General features: G+C 40.5%; 1 protein-coding gene across 3 annotated transcripts in view; it reads right to left on the bottom strand.

Annotated features, from left to right (window-relative positions):
• FHIT (fragile histidine triad diadenosine triphosphatase) overlaps positions 1-24,571 on the bottom strand; it is a 1,529,913-nt gene that overhangs the window by 295,294 nt on the left and 1,210,048 nt on the right. For 2 of the 3 annotated variants that reach the window (XM_060684216.2, XM_087883751.1), the window contains 3 exons: positions 14,970-15,115; positions 11,481-11,510; positions 11,171-11,215 (listed from right to left, as the gene is read on the bottom strand). In XM_060684216.2, coding sequence (XP_060540199.2) covers positions 11,171-11,215; positions 11,481-11,510; positions 14,970-15,115 — 221 coding nt within the window. The remainder of the gene's footprint in view (positions 1-11,170; positions 11,216-11,480; positions 11,511-14,969; positions 15,116-24,571) is intronic. The other variant, XM_087883753.1, reaches the window with a different exon arrangement.

Genomic DNA, 24,571 nt, shown 5'->3' with positions numbered 1-24,571 from the left:
GTCAAGAAAATGTAATTCCAAAAATCTCCAATTCCATTGAAGAAGCCCTGGGCCCAGGGGTGCTATTCAGCAGGTTCTGACAGGTTCTGGAGAACCGGTAATGGAAATTTTGAGTAGTTCGGAGAACTGGCAAATGCCACCTCTGGCTGGCCACAGAGTGGGTTGGGAATGGAGATTTTGCAATATCCTTCCCCTGGAGTGGGGAGGGAATGGGGATTTTGCAGTATCCTTCCCCTGGAGCGGGGTGGGAAATGGGGATTTTGCAGTAACTTTCCCCTGCCACACCCACCAAGCCACGCCCACCAAGTCACACCACGCCCACCAAGCCCACAGAACCGGTAGTAAAAAAAATTGAATTCCACCACTGGCCCTGTCTAAGGAACTCACCAACAGATCCTTGAAGTACTTCGGATTCCATTCCAAAAAGGTTCTGCAGCATGCAGAAGTTCAAATATACCACAGCATCTGTTCACGACTCTGTAAAGTGGCCATTACTTTCCCCAAGATCACATGGCAACTTCAAAGACAGCTTAATGATGCTGGGAAAAGACAAGGCTGCTTGCTTCAGAGTGGCAGGCAGATGTTACCTTCATCCTCTTGTACACTCCAAAGCACCCTTTATGAATTATTTCTGAAGTGCTGTCCAGCCTTACTCGCAAATCTCATTGCTTTTGCTTGTGGATCAGAGAGCATGGCTTCAGCAGTGTCAGTTTGCTTATATCAGTGCAAACAGAACTATTAAAGCCTCATAAATATCATCAAGTGAGTCCAGAAAACAAATGCGTAGCCCCAATGTCACTCGGGCAGAATAAATGCCACAGGATCTTCCTGTTCATTGTTGAAATGAACTACAGGTAGTCCTCATTTAGCAACCACAATTGGGACCTGCAACTTGGTCCTTAAGCAAAATGGTTGCTAAGGGCAACACGCTCTACGCTTTCACTTCAGCTTTCCTTTGCTTTACAGACCTGTGAAAACCATCAATATGGTTGTGAAGTTATGTTTTTATCACGATCACAACTGTGAACAGTCGCTAAATGGAACTAAACTAGCAACTAAGCAGTTGCTAAACAAGGGCTGAGGGGTCCTTGGTGCTCTCTGAGCTTGGTTGTCTTTTTTTTTTTGCAACCATTTCATTACCCAAACTAGGTAAAATCAGTGTTTGAGATTACCAATGCCTAGTGTGAATAATGAAATGTTTGCAAGAAAACAATCAAGCTCAGAGAGCACCAAGGACCTCGTAGTTCAACCCTAAAATATTCTCCTTTATTGGTAAATGAGGACTACTTATCCTGCATAATAATAATAGCAGGTCCACATCGTTAGTTGGAGTAATATTATTTGGTCTTTAAACTCCACATACATACCTATATGTCAAGGTTTGCCTGTAACCTTTTTCATATAATCCAAGACTCAAACGAACCAGGGTTCAGATCACATTTACAGAAATACTTACATTTAAGCACAGATGAATACCAACTCCACCTTTCAGGCCAGCTTGAAGTTTTCTAAACATTCAGCTGAAGGTCTGTGCTACGCCCAACTTAGACTTGATTTAGAAAAAGGAAATATCTGACTTTTCTTCTTGATGAGTCTCCAGAGCAATATTCCTATTCTTCATATTTGCCAAAATCCCAGAATTGCACCCATCCTCCAAACATCATCTCACAGGCTCCTCAGGTGTATTATCTATGGAAATTTGGCTAGCCAGATCAATCCGCTGAAGAACCGTTTCAAAAGTCATCACTGCAATTATCGTATTTTTCGGAGTATAAAACGCACCGGAGTATTAAGACACACCTACCTTTTTTGGTGAGGAAAAGAAGAAGAAGAAATCTCCCTCTGCTTCTGTCTCTGAGCAATTTTGCCTCGTTGCAGCAAACAGCCTGCTTTACTTTCATTTTCGTTTTCAGCATAGCTTGATTAGCACAAGGGAAAAAAAAATCTGCTCCAGCAATTTACCTTTTTGCAGCAAGCAGCAGAGGCCTGCGCTAAACAGCTGAGAGCAAAACAGCTGAGAGTCGGGAGGCCGATCCAATCAATTTGTGCTAATTAGGCTGTGCTGAAGCTGAAAGGAAGTTTCTTGCTGTTTGCTGCAAGGAGGTAACTGCTGGGAAGCAGAGGCCAAAGGGTGGGGGCCAGTGGGTGAGCGGGGCTACATTTGGTGTATAAGAAGCGCCTAAATTTTCACCCCCTTTTAGGGGGGAAAAAGGTGCATCTTATACTCCAAAAAATACGGTAAGTGTTTTTCTGGAGAGACCATCTAAGTCTAGCCTGGTCTACCCAAACCTGGGATGGAGGATACTGCTTCCGCTTTCGCCTTTCAGCCCCAATCCAGGAGCCTTCGCAGGCAATCGCTTCCACGACAAACTTATTTTGTGTTAAATTTAAATTTACCGACAAAGAAATAAAGGGAGACTAGTATAGCTATTTCAAGCTGTGAATATAGATACAGCTCGAAATAGCTATACTAGTCTCCCTTTATTTCTCTGCCGGTAAATTTAAATTTAACACATCATTGCAGTTATTAATGTGAAAATGCCTCAGGGTGAAAATGGATAAAATTCATACAGAAGTTCAGAGGGCCGAATTATGGAGATAATCAAGATTGCATGTAACCAAAAGAAAAAAAAAGGAAAAAAAAGGCAAAGTATCCCAAAATCTAAGAACAAATAACTGGAACCACTATCAAGACCCAGGCACGAATGTATGCTTTCAGGCTTGGTCTTTCCAGCTCTGACTTCTGACCACCTGTCACTCAAGGATTGACTGGAATCCAGAGTCCCCTTTCTGTCAATGGAAGCCCCCTAACCCAATGAAAGCTTTTACTGGAAGAAAGAACTGCCAGAACTTATTAGTCCTGAATGCCCCTGTATCCTCTGAAAAGCCGGATCAGTAAATTGAGAGATGCTGCAGAATAATGTGGAGAAGAGATGAGACAGTAGAGGGCGGGGGAGGAATGTTGTGTTTTCCACCACCAATCCCATTACGCTCATACTCTCCATTTGTTTCCCAGTGACTGAAGAGCTTCAAAAAAAAATAAAAATGAAAATGAAAAAGCGGAACCAAAATGATGGGTACGAGGGGAAGGAATTAATTTTGCTGAATCGATCGCTCCCTTTCTGAAGTTCCCTCCGATTGCTCCAAATGTATGGAAAGACCCCTGACTTTTACAGCAACATCTAATTTAAGGAATGTATCTATCCAAATATGTGTTTTTCTTTCAAGGGTCCACACGTGCCATGCTTCTGTGCATTAAACATTCCTCCCCTCACACCCCTCCTCCCTCCAAGTAAAACGTTTGATGGGGAAAAAAGCACATTTCTGAATTACATTTCAGATGTGACTTTCATCCATATGGATAGGTATCTGATAGGTAGTTTCAATAAATCAGCCCCAACACAGCAACCACTCCACCAGCCTTATCATCCTATTATGGCATGGGATTATAGTAATTGAATCAGAAATGCACTGGACATGCAAGTGATGTTATTAAAACACCCACTTAGCATTGTATCATCTACACAAGGGCAATAAATTACCACAAATTACGGTGCTCTCGGTTTTGCAAAAAAAAAAAAAAAAGTGACCAAATACAAGAAGAAAAAAAAAAAAGAGAGAGAGATGTAATATCTAAAATTACATTTTCAAGCATGTAATTTCTAAAAATCCAAGAGTTTGTAATAACTTCAGTGGGTCACAGTCACTGCATTGCATTTATTAAACGAATGGGATGGGAAGCCGAACACGTCTACATTGTTTTACCATTCACCAGCTGCACATACATCTCATGGCCTTTGCTTCTTGCACAATAGAAAATCAATTCTCACTTTAATCTTAAAAGCAAGATATATGCTTGCTGATGACTAATCAGGGGAGCACTCTGAGAAAGCAGTAACACTTGGCCCACAAACACATTTGCAGGTGATCCTAGAGGTCATCCCTTCCAGATGTGCACTTAAATCAGTTTAGGTCAGTCACAAGGAGTGATAAGTTCATGACCGTAGACCTTCAGTCCTCCCATTGAGACAATTTGAGACTGATGCTTAAGCAATTTGCCATTGCCTAAAGAAGCGCATCTCAGCCCAGGAGATCATATGGTCTCTTTACAGATGGCAGGTACTGTTCTAAGACCACTGGAACTGATTTGTACACATACTGGCAAATAATGTCACTCTGGAATCTATTATATAGAATTTCCACACTACCTGTGCCTAAAAGGATGCAAATGACCAGCTGTGCCTGCAAGGAATATAAATCCTTCCATTCCCCACTATCCTGTCAGAGCTGAAGAAGCTTCTTGGATGAGAAGCAAAATGTCTTCAAAGAAAAACAAGAAAGTCCAGTTGCCTCTTGAAAAAGCACTTTTGGGACAACCATGACCTGGATAACCGAGGATCTCTACAGACTTTTAGCCATATAATATTGGGATGAACACCCTTTGAATGGTGTGGGAATAGGAAAGGATTTCCAAAGGGAAAAAAAATGCAGACTACAGGAACCAGGAGCACTACTCAGGTGACACTGAGGACACAGATGAACCTCCAACTACCCTCTAAAAGGATGAAAATGACCAGCTGTCTGCAAGGAATATAAATCCTTCCATTCCCCACTATCCTGTCCGAGATGAAGAAGCTTCTTGGATTATAAGTGAAACGTCTTCAAAGAAAAAACAAGAAAATCCAGTTGCCTCCTGAAAAAGCACCTTTGGGACAACCATGACCTGGATGACTGAGAATCTCTACAGACTTTTACCTGTGCCTAACAACAATAATAAGGATATGGGATCAGAATTTGCACAGAATCTGTGGGTCCTTGGTGCTCTCTGCGATTGATAATTTTGTTTTCATCAGTGTTAGAAGGGGATGGGCTTTGCTCTTTATATACAAGTGGTTTGCCCTGTCAGTTTTGGTGGGGCTGTTCTTGTTTAATGCTAAACCAGCAACCAAGTCATAAACAATACCCCAATCATCGAACTACCAACTCAGACAATCAAATAGTAAACAACAGCCTAATCAAGAAATCACCAAGACCATTCCCATCAACCCTGACAGGACAAACCACTTCTATATAAACAGACAGCAAACCCCACTCCCTTCCTAGCACTGATGGTATTACCCAGTGGTGGGATTCAGCCAGTTCGCACCATTTCGGGAGAACTGGTTGTTAACTTTCTGAGCAATTTGGCAAACTGGTTGTTGGAAGAAATCATTAGGGCAGAGATCCAGTTGTTAAATTATTGGAATCCCACCACTGGTATTACCTAGCTGGGTAGTGAAACCTCTGAAAGAAAAATAATCAAGCTCATGGAGACCAAAGATTCCATATTTCAACCCCGAGCTACAAATATTCTCTTCTTTTGCTATTATCTTATGGAAGCGCTTGAAGCTAGGACATAAACACTTTATATCACCCATTAAAGAGCATTTCACCATATCAACAATGTGGAAGCAGTTATGATGTGGGGGAGCCAGCAGGAAGTCAGCACACACATCATAACTGCTTCCACATTATTGATATAAAGTGTTTATGTGGGGTGGGGTGGAGGGCAGCAGGAAGCCAGCAGGAAGTCATAACTGTACATAGCCCTGGCAGTTTGCACTTTGTCTCAAAATGATGGAGTAAGGTGAAAAAAATTATTGGAGAAGAAGCAGTAAGAATTTGTATTTATGGAACACAGCTGGGGGAGAGATCTATTCTTTTTTCCCCCCATCCAAGTAGTTACTTGAAAATGCATGCATATATAGACCTACTGCTGCCTGCCCCAGCATGGTGCCATTAAGGAAAGTCAAATGTACTGGAAAGGGGGAACACTATGTTGGGGAAAGTTTACTTATAGTAAGTTCTATAAATAGGGTCTTATCTGTGGCCTTCAGTCTAGCCTAAATGTCTACCAATACCTTCCCTGGAGACCCAGCAAGCTTTCTGTCTCTCCTGATTTATTCCTGTTAAGATTTCTTACTAAAAAAAAGAAAGAAAAGCCAACATGCTGCAATATTCAGTAATTTCTTTACACATAAATCAGGGGTGAAATTCAGCCAGTTCTATCTGGCTTGAGCGAACTGGTAGCGGCGGCTGCGGGAGGCTCCGCCCACCCATGCAGACGTCATGACATCACTTTTTTGCGATCATTTAAGCCTCTGTGCATGTGCATGCACAGAAGGCTTTCCACATGCAAGGATGACACGGTGCATGCACATTTGCAAACCGGTGGGGAAGGTAAGTGAATTCCACCCAACATAAATCCTTAAAAGATAATACAGTGGTGGCTGTTGATAGCCCTCGGATTCATTAAGAAGTGTAACCACCTATTTAACAGAAGGATAAAGGGAAATTGGTGGTAGAAAACTATCTTGGATAGTTAGAGGAAAGAGCACCCTCATCACTTTCCTTCTAATAAATAGGTGTTCTGTCACTGAACATTACATATAGGTGATCCTCATTTAACAGACACTCATTCAGCAACTGTTCAAACTGATGATAGGGCTGAACAAATGGTAGTTTTAACCAGTCCTTGGAGTTCCAGCTGTCATCACTTCTAGTTCCAACAACAGGTAAAGTCAGTGGGGAAGCCAGCAGGAAATCGGAAGTGGAGGTCCTTGCTTAATGATGCAACTGGCACAACCAAGTGGTGCAGTCACGCACACTTTATGACTACATTGTTAGCAATGACAATTATGGCCCGAGTTGCTGTAGTAAACTGAGGACTACCTGTAATCTCAACACTTCAAATGTGACTGTCTCTTAAAAAAAATTAGAGATTCCTGCTTTAGAAAAGGGATTCACGGTGGAAAGTTGATGATTTATATCCTGCCTTTCTGCCAGAGCAGATATCATGGGAACATGGCAGCAGGCACCGTGAGACCAAAAGTGTCCAAGAAGTGACATTGGATAGGGAGAAGCAAAATGAAGATGAATTAAAGAGCTGGAAATGGGCCATGAAATTAAAAAAAAAAAAATCTCTTCTGGTTTTTTTTTTCTCCAGTAAGATTTCTGAATCTTTGACCCAGCAATTCACTTGAGATGTGCTAAGTGCTTTTTTAGTTTTCTATTTCTTTCTCCTTCCTTCAGCCTTGTGAGCTATTCTGAGGCAAAAAAAAAAAAAGAAAGAAAGAAAGAAAGAAAGAGATCACAAATAAGGTCAATGTACGAAGTAGAAAAGAAGAGAATTGCTTCCATTTGCTATTGTCAATTGTTAAGATTATGTGAATCAACCCTAACAAGGACTTCAGCTGAGAAATCTTATACTCACATAATGCCAGGATCAAAATTACATCATTGCTGTGTCAGTGGAATGGCCACCATGTCCACAGGGCCTTAACTGAGAAACGATCAGAAAAAGAAACCGAAAATACCCAAACAGCAGAAAGACAGACATAACTCCAATGTTCCTGGAAATGTATGTGATTGTGCCAAACATAGAGGTAGCAACTAAACGTTCAGTAACAAGACTACCTATCCTTACATCATCACTATTATATAATAGTCAAGATAATGCCATGGTACCTCCAGTGCATTGGACTGTAGAGGGTAGAGGGGATGGCCTTGAAGGACAGAAGGAAGAATAGCTACCATGGCAACAATCAGATAAGAGGGACTTGAGCTGAGATCAGAAAAAGTAACTTGACAAAATGTCTCAGACAAGCCCCTCCCTAGCTTACATGAAGATAAAGTGAAAAAAGTGGGGCTTGTTCTGACCTAGACTTTCCCAGCAGTCCGAAGCCGAGTCCTCGTCCCGATAAAACCCTTTTATTTAATTTACAGTGAATTCCTCTCCTGCAAAGTCTTTCCTCTCCCACAGTCTTTCAAGATAGTTCACAATTACCAACCTTTATCAGGCTTAGAGAGTGGCCAGGCCGATATTTTTCAGACACAGCAATACTTGACAAGAATGCAGTAATGAACTAATTTTTCTTGGAAACTCCACTCCCCTTTTGCTCCTCTTTTATTCCCTCTGGGAGGGACCATTCGTCATCCACCTGTGGCCTTACTCCCAAGTCGACCCTTGTTCTTTAGCTGAACAGGCTCCAGCTGTTTGTCTGTCTCACTGATTTCTGACTCCAAAGGCAGCTGATAACTGGCATACGGCCCTGGCCTCCTCTCTGCCTCAGACATAGAACCCTCAACAGAGCTTTCCCCAGACTCCAGGACTGGCCCATGTTCCTCCCCAACCTCCTCACTGTCCGAATCGGCTGCCAGATCCACTGGCTGCTGGTGAGCCACAACAGGGCTGCTCATTCAGTCTTGCAAGATTTTGTTATTGTAGTTGTTCCAATAAAAGGAGTTTTGACCGATATGGCATAGGTTTCTTAATTTGGTCCACCTGATAGGATTGACACAAGCACGCTGTTTTACAAAGCACCCAGGACAAGAACGAAGAAACAGAGCAGAGGCAGCCATAGCACAGGTCAGCAGCAGTGTACAAGCCCAGCTCCCATAATTCTCCTCACCACATCTAATCCAGTGATGGAGCAGAGACTCCATCCTTCCAATCTCAGATCTTTAGTGGGCTGAACGATCATAAGCACTGGGGCTACCTTGATTGAAATGGCCACCTTGGATAGAGGACTGCATCGGGGAATTACATCTGAGCATGGTGTAGCAGCAGTTAGGAATGGTGAGGTGGCCTAGAGGTGGAGCTCTCACCTCACAGTCAGGAGGCTGTCAGTTCGATCCTAGGTAGAGACAGATATTTCTCTCTCCGGGCACAATGAGAATATATCTGCTGAACAAAACTCCACATTGGAGACAGGAAGGACATCTGGCCAGTAAACACTTTGCTAGCTCCACTCAGTTGCCCAGACTCCACCCCGCAAGGGATTATGGGGTCATTAAAAGAAGATGATGATAGTGTAGCAGCAGTTCCTTCTTCCATGTGGAGGAAACAGCCACTCCCGGCCTTCTCTGGTATATAGAAGAGGGGACTATTTTTCTCCACAGGCATTTCGTCATTATTCCCTCCTGCTGTCTCTCAAAAAGTACAATTTCTTGATTCTGTGCTGAGGAAGGCAGTTGGAAAAGCTTATAATTCATCTGTTGATTGATTATATTCTATCAAATCAATGATGAATCTTAGCAGAGGAAATGGAATGGGGCTGGTGTGGGAGCTAAGAACAGAAGCATGGGGGACAAATTCAGATAAGAAATCCTGGTCGGTCATATTCAATATGAATTTCCCCACTGCCTGATTATACCAACTAACCAAATTAATTGCTGATAGATAGGTTATGTAGATAGATGCAGAAGTCAATAGAATAGAATAGAATTTTTTATTGGCCAAGTGTGATTGGATACACAAGAAATTTGTCTTGGTGCATATGCTCTCAGTGTACATAAAATAAAAGATACGTTCATCAAGAATCATAAGGTACAACACTTAATGATAGTCATAGATTACAAATAAGTAATCAGGAAACACTATAAACATAAATTGTAATTTAAATAGTAATTGATACGATTTCAAGTCAAGGAGTATAATCAAAAATGGGTGCTTTACCCAGACAGAATGACTATCACAGTTTTTTTTTCTCTTTTTCACTCATTTCAGTCTTAATCCTTTTAAGGGAAGTAACTCATAAATTCAGATGCAAAACATTTGGTAACCAGTCAATCAGAAGACAAAGATGTTTGATCTGAGTAGGCCTCTGTTTATGAATTAAATCAAAGTCCAGCTTGCTCAGAAATTGTAGAAATAGTTTGTTATGAGGAAGACGGAACAAGAGATACTGTAGATAAAAGTATCTTTCTCAATCTATTAGACCTCAAGGACATCACTTGAAACTGACCTCACAAGAGGTCATAATCTATGTAACAAAGCAGAAGTCATTTTTAAAGAGAGAATTTTACAAAGTGAAGAAAGATTAATATAATTAGGCAACCTAGAAGTACTATTTTCAGAAGCATTCTCTGCTGGATGATAATTAAGAAAAGGAAAATGGGTCCTTTTTTCAAGAGGCAACTGGACTTTCTGGTTTTTCTTTGAAGATGTTTCGCTTCTCATCCAAGAAGCTTCTTCAGCTTTGACTGGATGATGGGGCAGATTCCCCTTAGATCTCCTATTAGTAGCTTAGTTAAAGTTACCTTGTCCCAAATTTCTTCAGTTACTTGACTAGGAGCTATCAGCATGTAGAAACCTAAAAAGTATTTAATTGTAATCTCTAGAAAGGAGAATGGCTGATTAAGCAAAGTGACTTGCCATCTTACAAAGGCATGAAGTTTTAACTTCTCAAAACCCCATATGTGGAATTAGGGATGGTAAACCAAGATGGGTTGACACCTCCCATAATTTAAAGCCTGGGTCCTCAAATTCTTCATGTGCCTCATCTATCAGGTGACTACAAGGAACATAAATCCTTCTACTCCTGACAATTCAGTCAGAACTGAAGAAGTTTCTTGGATGAGAAGCAAAACGTCTTCCAGGAAAAATAAAGAAAGTCTGGTTGCCTCTTGAAAAAGCACCTTTGGGACAACCATGACCTGGATGACCGAGAATCTCCATAGATAAAACGGAAGGTGACTTTATTCTCTGAAAGCATCTAGCTTGCCACAATGGAGTGCAGGACCATGGAGAAATCCAGGGATGGAGAAAAATTAAGAACCACATCAAATGGAAGTCTCTAAGCAATTTTCAGTCAATGGCATCCCAATTATTGAACTTTAGCAGCAACAAATGAACTTTCTCCCTGAGAAAACCTCATTCCCACAAACATTTATAATATTAAAATGTAGAAAATACTTAGAATTGCATTTTTGTGTGCAAAATGTACCAGTGGTGGGTTGCCCCTGGTTCGGACTGGTTCGCAAGAACCGGTAGTAAAACCGGTGGGAAGCCCCGCCCACTGCTCCAGATGTTGTCATCAGAAGCTTCTGCGCTTGCATAGAAGCAAGGTGCGCATGAAGTGAAGGGAGTGTGCATGTGCATTCCCATTGTGAACTGATGGTAAACGTAAGTAGAACCCACCCCTGAAATGTACAGTGGTATTTGTTCAGTTCTTAGCGAAAATAAATTATTGGGATCAAAATGCTTTCATGCTAATTGTATGGCTTTTCTGTATGTCCTAATCAATGTCTCCTACAGTTTTAATTGAACAACAACAACAACAAGCTAAGCCTACCCTTTATACCCTTTGTGGTATAAGGGAGGCGTTTTTATATGCTCTTAAAATCTTACCTGAAATGCAGGATGCAGCACCCCTTTCACACCTTTAGAAGACAACTATACAAGACAGAAGGATTTCATGGAACTACAGTAGTGGCCAAGAGGTAGCATTAAATGACAACAGTTAGGAAAAGAGGTGAGATGTAAGCATATTGTACCATCCCATTTCAATCAATATATTTACAGATACTAAAGACTGTGGGATCTTCTGGCTTCAAGGATAAAACAGCAACACAGCATTGTGCTGCAGCTGACTGGTTTTATTCGTTCATATAATTGCTTCTTATTAATTGGTACTCTGCATAATAAAATAAGCACTCACCTTCACAGTCTGTCCAGCTTCAGGACCATCCTGTGGGGAGAAGTGGAAGAGAGGAAAGAGAGGAAGGGGAAGTGGGGGAAAGAATTAGATAATAACAGCCAACAAGGTTCTCCTGGGCATTCAAAAAAATGTGCCATTAATAATTTAAATCTAATTTCATTGTGCATTAATTTATTGCACTCTTGTGGGGATGATCTGGTGCTGAAGTACTTGGGAAAAGACACCTGTCTATTTCAGGGCCAAATCAAATGGGAAATGATGGCACTGAGGAGAAAAAGTTCTGGCACAATTGTTCCTCTTGGCCCTCACCATCTCAGATCACAGATGCTCTTAATAATGTTGGTGCTCATCAAGATTTATGGGGACTGTTTAGAAAAGACACGTTGTTGGCAGATACGATACAGTAGGATGCCCTTTTTTGGCTTAATATGATTTTAACAAAAGGTCTGAGGTAACCAGTGCAACCCATTCATTCACAGCTGTGTCCCAGAAGCTAAACAGACTTATCCACTTGGTGGGAAAATAAATGAGCTTTTTGTAGAAAACCCACATTCCGTGGGCAGCTCAAAAAGCTATTTATACTTAAATCCAAGATTAAAATTAATATATGAAACTTCATTATCCTGTTTAGTCAGGATATGCTTTATAGCTATCATATGTACATGGGGTACACAAATGAAGAACAAGGAAGCCAAGAGACATTGAAGAGACATATATTCCATTTTAGGGATGTTTATTATTTGTTTGTTCAATTTATATGGTCACCCATCTCAGTCAATAACTCCGGGTGGTCTACAGTTCAGAAAATATATTACCATTAAAAATTTAATTGTATTTAAATGTATTTAAATACATTTAAATGTAATTAAAAGCATTTTAAAACAATAAAAACAGTAAAGCCAGTAAAGAAAACATTTAAAACATTCAATTCGACATACACAAGAGCTAGATATTTGGCCTGTTAGCAACAGAGTCAGGATGTAGGGCCTTTGGCACATTCAACACACTCAGTCATCCATAAATATATGGAGACTGGTGACCAGAAGTATGCTTTGTAGAAACATCCTTCATGGCATTCAAGAAACCCATGTACATGAAATCTGTATGATTAAAAGGCTGTCAGGCCTGGTCCAGTCGGCCCCCTCAGGAAAGCAAGACTCTTGAATCCATTGAATTGAATCAAACGAACTTTTACTGAGAGAAACTGGCTGCAGTAAAGTCAAGCGGAATCTAAAGGTCCCGGGCAAAGCAAAAGCAATTCTTTTGATTTCCCAATCACAACCCTCATGACCAGTCCACCAGCAGCCAATGTGATGCCAAGAAGATATTTTGAGAATGCTGAGGTGCTAGGCAGATAACAGATTGCACTCAGGGCACGAAGACCTTGGAACCTGGCAAAAACCAGCTGGGAAGGAATCCTTCCCATCTCCAAAGATAGTACCCCTCCTTAATGCCCAAGTGTACAGTAAAAGCAGAAAAATCCCAAACATGCCAAGCTCCTCCACCCCAGGACAATGACAGGATACCGGACTACAATGATGGACCTGACAGGTTTGGGGCCATTCTGAAAGGAGGATGGTCTATAGAGCAGGGGCCACGGTAGAGCAAGCTTGCCTTCTGGTTCCTACCAACCAACATTCTTTGGCTGACAGGAAGTGCAACATGCCTATTCCCTTTGAACTAGTTGGACAGGTACACACTTTTGAAAAAAAGGTGATCCTTCAAGTACCAAGCCATTGTAGGGTTTTATAGGTAACTACCGGCACCTTGTCCATATTCAGGGTCCCATTTGCATGTAGCTAAAACATCATGAGCTGAGACCCTTAGTTTCTGCAGGTACAATCCTGGTTTTCCATTATTTTTTGTGCATGAAATTCATCATGTACATGGGTTTCCTGAATTCCATGAAGAATGGTTCTTCAAGGCATACTTTTGGTTATCAGCCTCTGTTTATTTAGGGAAGACTAAAAGAACCATCTGAAATTTATGAAAAGGGACCAGTTCAGTCACTCTGGAGAAGAGACAATACAAATTGTACACTAAAGCCACAATCACGCTAACTTGGTCTTTAATAGGAATATGGCCTCTGAAACTCCAGCCAAACTAACTTCAGGAAGATGGCATGAGTTGATCTGAGTTGCTTGCTACCGGAGACCCCAAAGGCATATTTTCATTTCCAAAATCACTCCTGCAATGTTCTGTGACAAAATTTATGCAGTGGGATGAGGGACAAAAAAACCGCAAACATCTCAGTATTGAGGACATTAACCAGGTCAAAGACAACGTAACTTAAAGATTTCAGGAATAGGGCTTGACATCCGAGAGGTAGCTTAGTCAAACGTTTTCTCCAGGTCTTAAGGCTGCTTAAGCTACCTTCTTCCTTGATGATGGTCAAGTTATATTTATTTATTTATTTATTTATTTATTTATTTATTTATTCATTCATTCATTCATTCATTCATTCATTCATTTATTTATTTATTTATTTATTTATTTATTTATTTATTTTTATATGCTGCCCTTCTCCAGAGACTCAGGGTGGCTTACAATGGGTTAAGCAATAGCCTTCATACTTTTGTATATTTTATAAAAGTCAGCTTATTGCCCCCACAAACCGGGTCCTCATTTTACCCACCTTAGAAAGGATGGAAGGCTGAGTCGACCTTGAGTCTGGTGAGAATTGAACTCGCAGTAATTGCAGGCAGCTGGATGTTAAATGCTGCCTTAGTAGGAGGCATTAGCCGCCTACGCCACTCAGGTCAATCCAAGGAGAAGATGACAGCTATCCTTTTCTCACTCATTTCAGCCTGAGTGGTGTCACGTAAGTAGAAGTAGCAATAAAATATTATTGTTGATGGCAAGAAAGCAACAAAAGGGAAACTCACAACCACCATCCTTCTAGTTCTTCCATTCTGTCTCCCAAATTAAGAAATCTCTGCAGTGAATTATAGCAACTATAGGTTTGTTTGTTTGTTTGTTTGTTTGTTTTGAGCTCTTTGCTTATTTTACGGTTGTATGCCAACATGGAATAGCATGGTCAAAGCTGTCTTTAATGGATTTTGAGGCTGCTTAGTTTTGGTGATCCTAGGTAAGCCTGGAATCCTGTATGAATGTTGCAGTACGGTGTTGTGGTATGGTTTCTAACACTTGAAAGCTATTTCTGCAAATGTGCAAAAACTATTCACTGCATGCATTCTTCTCTCTCCTAGGGCATTTAGAGAATTGTCCCAGAGGACATTAAATTAATTACTAATGAGGTTTTTTTTTAGAAAAAGAAAAAAAAAATCTAAGCTAGCTACAATATTGACTTTTAGTTGATGTTGCTATAGTGAACCCCACTTCACACAGGAAATTGCACGTGCACCTTAAGAATTATTTTTGGTATTATAAACCTTAAAAATTATATTTTGGGAGAGCTTTTGAACAATGACGTATAAGGACAAGGTACGCCAATTTTTGCTGTAATCAAATCACAGTACTAGTACTAACCTGAACCGAAATGGTGAGCGAAGTTCCTCCAAAATGTTGCTCCACTACATTGCCAACTGCTTGTGTTGTGCGAAATAAATCAGCCACTTCCTCAGGATGCAAGTCGCGAAAACGCTCCACAGGGCGGAGAGGGCAAATGAGAACATCTGATTTATATAAAGTTAAGGAACAACTTTGAACTGCAGCAATCCATTAGGAGGATACTAGATACTCAGTTCCACAAAAATATGTAGAAGAGAACCTGCTTTTCAATAAAATTTGAAATATGAAAACGGAAAGGAAGGAAGGAAGGAAGGAAGGAAGGAAGGAAGGAAGGAAGGAAGGAGGAAAGGAAGGAAGAAGGGAAGGACAGGGGAGAAAGAGGAAAGAGGAAAGAAAGAAGAAAGGAAGGAATGAAAGAAGGAAAGAAGGAAAGAAGGAAGGAAGGAAGGAAGGAAGGAAGGAAGAAAGGAAGGAAGGAAGGAAGGAAGGATTATACATTTTCACAGGTTCTAGGTCCAGACACATTGACATTCAAGAGCCTTGGTAGTACAGTGGTCTAAAGCACCCTGTTATTAAGAACAGCTGCCTGCAATTACTGCAGGTTCGAATCTCGCCAAGGCTCAAGGTTGACTCAGCCTTCCATCCTTTCTAAGGTAGGTAAATTGAGGACCCAGTTGTGGGGGCAATAAGCTGACTTTGTATAAATATACAAAAGAATGAAGGCTATTGCTTAGCGCATTGTAAGCCGCCCTGAGTCTCCGGAGAAGGGCGGCATATAAATCAAAAATTTAAAAAAAAATTAAATTTTTTTTTTTTAAATACTTGACTTTCTAACTGAATAAACTTTCTCCTCCTTTATAAATAGCCCTAGGATCAGAAGACGTATTTGTGAGTTAGAAAGAAAAGAACATCCAGAAGTTAGGGAAAAAAGATATACACAGCTGTCTAAGGTTTTGGATAAAACTCCATTTCATAGTTTTCAAACTGCATAAAGGGTGTTGCCAATGTAATTGTATGAACATCTCCTCAGAGGTAAATCTGAGTACCATGATATATATATTTTTAATCTAGGTAACTATATATAGGATCACAGTGTAAATGAGTCAGAAAAACAAACAAACGGCTTTTTGCATCATTTGCACAGTTCTTTCTGAAATGCAGTATCTGTTTCAGCCCTGAAGAAAAAAGACAATCACACATGAATACGCATAATACTAAAGTACAGTTGAACCCACTTTTACTGTCATGAAAACATTCCTGAAAAAAAATATATGACATAAATGTATAAAGCTAAACCTTCAATAGAATTTACTAGTCTAAGCTGAATAAATTGGCATTGAGAGTCAAATAATTGCACTGTTAAAAGCTTGGGCAACTCTTTGTATACTGCATCACTTCCACAGCCAGAACTGAGATTTATGTTGATCTAAGCACATTTAGCTTTCTTTTGGATTGCAATCAGTAATTTGATTGGCACAATCAATAATGGGTTACAGAGTACAGAGTACTCAGACTACAAGCAACTCCATAAACTCTTAGGATCCCTGGGACACCTTCCCTTTGAAATTTCTTGGAACTGAATAAGTAAAATTCCTGGAACACAGAATTCTGGCTACGATACTTCAAGCAAATTTTTTTCCAAACACATTTGCTGTCTTAAGCATTTACTTGTACCATGAAATATATATTTACTTGGGAGCAATTTTTAGTCAGATCCTTGGAAGTTATCCAAGTAAGCCTATATATAAGATTTTCACATCACCTCCAACGTAAGACAGATTGAGTGCACTGAGACCTCTTTCCAGCTTTATATTTTAGCCCAATCCCTATTTTCCCTTAGGAAACTAAGCCCCCCTGAACTCATGGCTACGTGTGGTAAAAGAGGGGTAAAACCAACCCCATATCAGATCACAGTTTTGCACATATTGTCCTGAGCATGGCTGGCTCAGGAATCATGGGAGTTGAAATCCACCAGTCATTAAAAGGACCATGGTTCCCCACCCCTGATTTAGTAAAAAACCAATCTACCCAATAGGATTTACTCCAGAATAACAAGGGCAGAGCTGCTTCATAAAGGAGCTGATTGATGGAAATATGTTCAATCAAAACGAGATTGGAAAACGGCACATCTATTTTCTGCTGGGGTTCCCTTTTTGATTCTGTTGCTTATTTGTCTGCCTGCAGTAGAAGGAACTGCAGGGCTTAATAAGTTCCAATCATTTATTTGCTAGTCTTTTCGGGAGGCTGCAGAAAATGCCTTCATAAATGATGCCGCCGGCTGAGCCAGGAGCCCAAAGGGAAAACAGGAGAGTTGCAGTGAGCCTTGATTTCTACACCAGGAATAAAGAAATAAGAGAACTAATTAATTTCCCTCATTAAAAAAGGGGGGGGGAGCGTCAGGGTAAAAAACTAAGTAGAGGCACATTGGTTTATTTTCAAAAGAAAAGATAGGGAGCATTTACCTCTGGGTGTTTGAGAAATTTAGATAATTACCCTTCTTCTGAAGCACTGCTTTATTATTATGGGTCAGTGAACCATTTACACATGGAGAAGATCTTTACATTTAACCTCCAGCAAAGCTGTGGCTAACATTCACTTTTAGATTCCTTTTTTAATGTCTTATAGTGTTCCTGTCCTAGTTGCTTCAGATTCTCCTTTGGAGTATTAACATCTCAACTAGGACTGCAATAAATATTCACCCATTTCAAATGTCATATGGCTTCAGCGATGCTCAAAGACAATAAGAAGATAGCCAAAAGATCCCTTGTTTCTTTTGGAAGCTAAAAATCCCTTTTCACGGTCCATCTGTATTCTTTTTCTATACTTCCCCCATTTCCTTTGGCACAAAAAAGTCACACTAAAATAGACTTTTACTTTTCAGTACTAGATCATTAAAAAGTATGCGTTCTCAAATATATTCTCCTCTTACAATGCAAATGCCAAAACGTGTTTTGATTTTATGTACAGTATATGCTGAATCAAGAACGGCCCTGGAAAAAAAAAAAAGAATAAGGAAGCACAACCAGTGGATAATTAATTTCCAGTCAATTATTAATTAATTTCAGTTCTGATTGCCTTGCCGAGTTTAGAAATCCAGGCAATATCTCCAGGATGTCAAAAGTTTAGCAAAACTGATTGGTACCATTTTCTCCCATTTTTAAAGCTTTGTTATAGCTTCAGTACTTTCTGTAGGTTTCTATCAGACTTTCAGGGTTACAAGGGCATGAGAAAAGCAAGAGAGATTTCTCAAAAATAAGGTGATTTTTTTTTCAGCCTAAAAAAAAAATCCAAAAGCAATACTTCTTGTCATACACGGTGTCCCCTTTTCTTCTGGACTGTAATGGTCAGGCTTCAGGGTTACTAGGTTTAACTCAATTTAAAATGGCTAGGTCTGGGGATACTCATTAAATTTGATCAGACAAATAACATTGTTAAAGATTTCTGAAACCTGAAACCGCTGTGAAAAATACTGGGAAAACAGGGCCTATTTTAAGCAATAAAAAAGAAGGGTAAGAGGAGTTGATCCTATCTTTAGCTTTGTCTATAATCATTACTGAAAAGCTCCATTGTACTCTTTATATATACCGGATGCCTAATCTGTCTGACATAAAATGCAGCGAGAACAGACAGAGAATGGATCTAAATGAGCATCATAGCCTCCCGTTTCTTTGATATATAAATTGTAAAGTGTAATTTGGGACCGTCACAAAGCAGATGTATTTTCTATCTCAGACAGTGAAGCAAATTAGCATCAATACAGGGTTTGCAATTAAAACCCTCAAGCATTTTTCCTTAAATATAATGTAATATTGACCTACATCATAAGCACTGTAATATCATTGTGCGAGTTCATATATATCTATTGATTGATTGATTTTTCACATACCGTATTTTTCGGAGTGTAAGACGCACCGTTTTCCCCCCTTAAAAGAGGATGAAAATTTGGGTGTGTCTTATACACTGAATGTAGCCCCGCCCAGCCTCTGAAACAGTCTCTTAAAGGGAGGTTTCAGAGGCTGAAAAAAAAGCAAGGCGCAGAGCTCACAACCAATGAACCTGTTGCTAAAGTTCACCTTTGGGAACAGCTGATTGGGGATATTCTAGGAGGCCATCCACCCACCAATCAGCTTGTTTCTCCCCAAAAACTAAGGTGCGTCTTATACCGTGGGAGATACAACTAATTGAGGACCTTCCATTGAGGACCTGTATACTGCACGAGTAAAAAAGAGGGCTGTGAAAATATTTACAGACCCCTCGCATCCTGGACATAAATTGTTTCAACTCTTACCCTCAAAACGATGCTATAGAGCACAGCACACCAGAACAACTAGACACAAGAACAGTTTTTTCCCGAACGCCATCACTCTGCTAAACAAATAATTCCCTCAATACTGTCAAACTATTCACTAAATCTGCATTACTATTACTATTAATCTTCTCATCATTCCTATTACCCATCTCCTCCCACTTATGACTGCACGACTGTAACTCTGTTGCTTGTATCCTTACAATTTATATTGATTGTTTCCTTGTATGATTTGATTGCTTATTTGTACCCTATGACTATCATTAAGTGTTGTATCTTATGATTCTTGACAAATGTATCTTGCCTTTTTATGTACACGGAGAGCATACGCACCAAAGACAAATTCCTTGTGTGTCCAATCACACTTGGCCAATAAAGAATTCTATTCTATTCTATTCTATTCTATTCTATTCTATTCTATTCTATTCTATTCTATTCTATTCTATTCATGTAATGTAACCTACAGCACTGAAGATGTTACCCAGTTTGAGTAATGAAAAATCTGCAAGAAAACAAGCAAGTTCAGAGTATATCAAGGACCCTTCAAATACAACTAAAACCCTCAAGAGATAATATAATACACCGATGCCATAGAGAGGAAGTTGTTTTATAGGGGCCAGCTTATTCTCTGCTCTTGAGTGAAGCAAATCACTAAATGGGCCTAAATCTTGGGAGGTGGATACATCAAATAGTTGGTATTTGTCAGACAAATAAAGGCCAGTCTGCCTTTTCCTACTATCTGGCACTCTTTCAATCTACCATGTTAGTTCCTTTCCGCTGGAACTAATTTCATGCTTGTCTACACAAATTGCCATGGCATCAGAACAAGGAAGGTTTCTGTACGTTTACAGTGATGTTGTTTTTTGGCCCCATATAACTCACCAGCGATGTTAAAGTCAGCAATTCAGACCTCCAATTTTCTGTATGGATGTGTTGGATTGTATTGGTCTGGAAGACAGCTCAGTTCAGATAGTTTGTGTGAGAGGAAGGGGGTGAAGATCAGGGGTGAGTTCTAAATTTTTTTATTACCGGTTCTGTGGGTGTGGCTTAGAAGTCATGTGACTAGGTGGGCGTGGCTAGCTGGTCAGAGTCATTTCTGGAAGGTCCTCGCACTTATGACCAGTCCTTGCACTTACGACCCGACTCATTTGTTTGCTTTTAACACTGATCAGCTGTAGGACGGCCCTTTGAAGCCCCGCGGGAAGAGTTTAAACAGTTTTTTTCCATCTAGTCATCAGCTGGGACTCAGGAGGCAGCAATAGATTGGGGGTGGGACCAAATAAAAGGTAAGAATAACATGGGGGGGGTGGGAGGGCAGGGGGGGGAAACCTGTTCGGTGACATCATATCGTCACAGCTACCGGCTCAGCCGAACCGGACCAAACCGGGAGGAACCCACCACTGGTGAAGATAGCCTCTCCACAATAGTTCCCAGAATATATGCTTCATGTAGGTAGAAGAATGCTTTATCCTGGCAAAATTCTGTCTATAGGTGTGGAACAATAAAGAACTTTGCTTGGAAGGATCACATGTTGTTTTTGATTTTGAGGGCCTGACAGCAACTCAGCCATCACTAAAAGTGTTCAGCAGTATTATCATTCATAACCTTGGGTGGCTGCCTAGACTTCAACATTTATTTATTTTTTACATTTTTGAACCATCTCATAGAGGGATTTGTATTTACATAATGTATTCACTGTGATATATATCCAATCTATACAACCATACAATAATCAATAAAAGAACATTATAATTTCACCAATTAAAATAACCTTAAAACTGAATGATATTTTGAATATTATGAGTTGGCCTAAATCTTCTCCCCTTTTTAAATGTAAATTTTAATTTGTTTTTAAATTATGGGATATTTTAAATTTGTTCAGCCAAATTATTTAATTTTTATTCTATTTTAAATTTTTGTATTTATGTGTTTTATCCTGTGGCTGTTCACCGCCCTGAGTCCTTCAGGAGTAGGGCGATATAGAAATTTAAATAAATAAATAAAATAAATAAATGAGTTGGAAATTGTATTATGATGTGCTTCCAATTTTCAATGGGACAATCTGGGGGAGGGGACTTGGGAATTTTTATGAAATATATGAATTGCCCATTATCCTACAGTTCACCTTCTGATTTAAGAGACTATTTGTAGTTCAGGGTTGAAATGAGGTGTCTTTGGTGCTTCCTGAGCTTGGTTGAAACCACCAACCCTGACAGAGCAAGCCACTAGGATATAAATTGAGAGCAAACTCCACTTCCTACTAGCACCAATAATATTACCCAGATTGGATAATGAAACTCCTGCAAGAAAACAGCCAAGCTCAGGGAGCACAAAGGACTCCTCAGTTCACGTTCCATATTGTTTCATTTCCATCTTCTACCTTTCTTAGAGACGCATGTCCTTTCATGACTGTCCTGTCCCTGACATATTCATTATCCTTCATTAAGGGAGAAAGGAAACCAGCTGAAAAAGATATCAAGCTCACTTGATTTTGAGAAGCCAGGCCCAAGAACCCAAACCAGACTAGAACTGTGCCTGACTCCTACTGACTCACGTGCCTGTGAACTCTGATCTTGATCTGAAGTATGAACCAGCTAGTCCACAAAAATATTGATATTGTTTACAAAGGGGTTTCAGGTTATGATGAGAGGCAGCATGGGAGGGATGGTCCACTCAAGAGTAGAATGTTACTCTCAAATTGCTGGGTACCTCCAAGTTGAGCTGCTCAGCCTTGGCAGTGCTTGGTGAAGTTAAAGGTAAAGGTTCCCCTTGCACAGGCACACAGAACGCTGTTACCTTCCCACCAAAGGTGGTCCCTAATTTTCTACTTGCATTTTTTTACGTGCTTTCGAACTGCTAGGTTGGCAGAAGCTGGGACAAGTAACGGGATCTCACCCCATTATGCGGCACTAGGGATTCGAACTTCTGAATTGCCAACCTTTCGATCAATAAGCTCAGTGTCTTAGCCACTGAGCCACCACGTTAGGAGCTTCCAATATTAAGGAATCTACCTGAGCATGGTCAGTCAGAGAAACATGTTTTATGAGATGTTCGTGATGAAGTCTGTCAGAGTTTGTTGCAGAAATCACATCCAGAAAGCACACACAGATAACTGATTCAACAGGATTCATTAATTTCTCTTTATATGCAATATAACACATGAAGATAAATATACAATACCAATGGCTGATTCTTCCAACGTGGTAGAGAGGAGAGATTGTAAGTACAAACACACATAGGGTACAGCAGAGATGAGTTTGAGTTCAGTGTTGCAGAGAGACTAGTTTGCAGCTTCAGAGCTCAGAGCTTAATACAGAGCCATGCCCAGGCTCCCTCCAGTTTCAGTTTCTAAACAGTCCTCATTGGCTGACCTTGTTACCATGTCTCCATTCCAGTTCATGAATATTCTGACAAAGTCTTGACATTAAACATTGCTTCCTTGCCTGGACTTTCAATCTTTAATATCTTCCTGTGATACTTGTTAAAATTGTGTTACTGGTAAAAAACTTGGTTATCTCAAATTTTGGATTAGATGGCACTTAATCCCATTGGATGTTGCCACTTAATCCCACTGGGAGTGCTTCCAATGATTTTGACTTTAAAGTGTCAATGTGTTTATGTTAATATGCTTGCAAGCCAGGCCAGTCACTCTAAACACGCATTATATGTTTTGTATTATCTTTTAAGAGATTTGCTTATTTAAATTTCAGTCTGTGACAATCTCTTTGGACTGAATGTATACCATGTATTATAAAATGCTTCTTAGTAAGAGATCTATTGGGATGGAGATTAAGGCTGTGAGCATCCCTTTAGGCCTCACAGCTTTCTTGTATTTGACTGGCTAGATTTATGTATCTTTTCTCACACAAAGAGATGGCACAACCTGTTACAAGTGTTAGGTAAAGATAAAGGTTCCCCTCGCATATATGTGCTAGTTGTTCCTGACTCTAACGGGCAGTGCTCATCTCCATTTTAAAGCCGAAGAGCTACGCTTTCTGAAGATGTCTCCGTGGTCATGTGGCCGGCATGACTAAACACCAAAGGCACACGGAATGCTGTTACCTTCCCACCAAAGGTGGTCCCTATTTTTCTACTTGCATTTTTTACGTGCTTTCAAACTGCTAGGTTGGCAGAAGCTGGAACAAGTAACAGGAGCTCACCCCGTTACATGGCACCAGGGGTTCGAACCGCTGAACTGCTGACCTTTCAATCCACAAGCTCAGCGTCTTAGCCATTGAGCCACTACGTCCCTTGTTACAAATCTTGCTGAGTGGTAAACTTTTAATCCTTTTCCATGAAGACCAGGATGTCAAACTCAAGGTCCACAGGTTGAATCTGGCCCATGGGGTGCTTAGATCTGGCCCGCAGGGCTCCCCTGGAAACAGCGAAGGACTAGCCCACGGTGCCTCTGACAGTGAAAATGGAGCTTGGTTGCAGGAGCTCTGTTTTTGCTAACAGGGCCAAAATGATTTAATTTGATTTTATCTGGTTTTTAAATTTTTTGTATCTATGTATTTTATTGTTGGCTGTTCACCGCCCCGAGTCCTTCGGGAGTAGGGCGGTATACAAATCAAATAAACTATAAACTATAACTAAACTAACAGAGGGTTGCAGGAGGCTGTTGCAGGTGAAATGTAGACAGTTGCAGAGGGCCTGAGAGGGATGATGAGGCTCCTCTGGAAGACAAGGGTTTGGCGCTCTCCCTTGTCTTGCCTTCCTCCACTGAATACAATGGATTCACCCAGCCCTGCCCGGGCCACCACAGGTACCCGTGACACGAGTGACATCAAGCTGGCCATGCCCATCCCAACCACACCCACCCAGGCCCCCAAGGTCAAACAGAATCCTGTTTGACCTTGATGTGGCCCTCAATGAAATCTAGTTTGACACCCCTGATGAAGACCTATGTAAGATTCTATGGGAATAAGTAGATAATATGGAGGGATCAGTATATTTTCCCACTTTGCTCTCAGAATAATCTGCATCTCAAAAAAAGTGTGACAGTCTGTGGTTTAATTTGTTTTGAATATTTATTGGGTAAAAAATACTCTATTTTATGTCAAAATACATTATCTAAATTAGACAAAGTCCAGATCACGAGACAAATCACAACGACAAATGTTTTAATCTACTTGGAGTGGAGCACTTAGATCAGTGGTGGGTTGCCCCCGGTTCGGACCGATTTGCAAGAACTGGTAATAAAACTGGCGGGAGGCTCTGCCCACCACCCCAGATGTCATCATAGGCAATCTGCGCATGCGCAGAAGCTTCTGCACATGCACAGAAGCTCGGCACAAGTGCGTGCAAAGCAAAC

The sequence above is a fragment of the Pantherophis guttatus genome, chromosome 2 (genome assembly GCF_059756535.1).
Source record: "Pantherophis guttatus breed Tessera chromosome 2, ASM5975653v1, whole genome shotgun sequence".
NCBI classification, from domain to species: Eukaryota; Metazoa; Chordata; class Lepidosauria; order Squamata; family Colubridae; genus Pantherophis; species Pantherophis guttatus.
The sequence above is the reverse complement of the archived record's forward strand: the minus strand, read 5'-3'. Positions and strand labels throughout refer to the sequence as shown.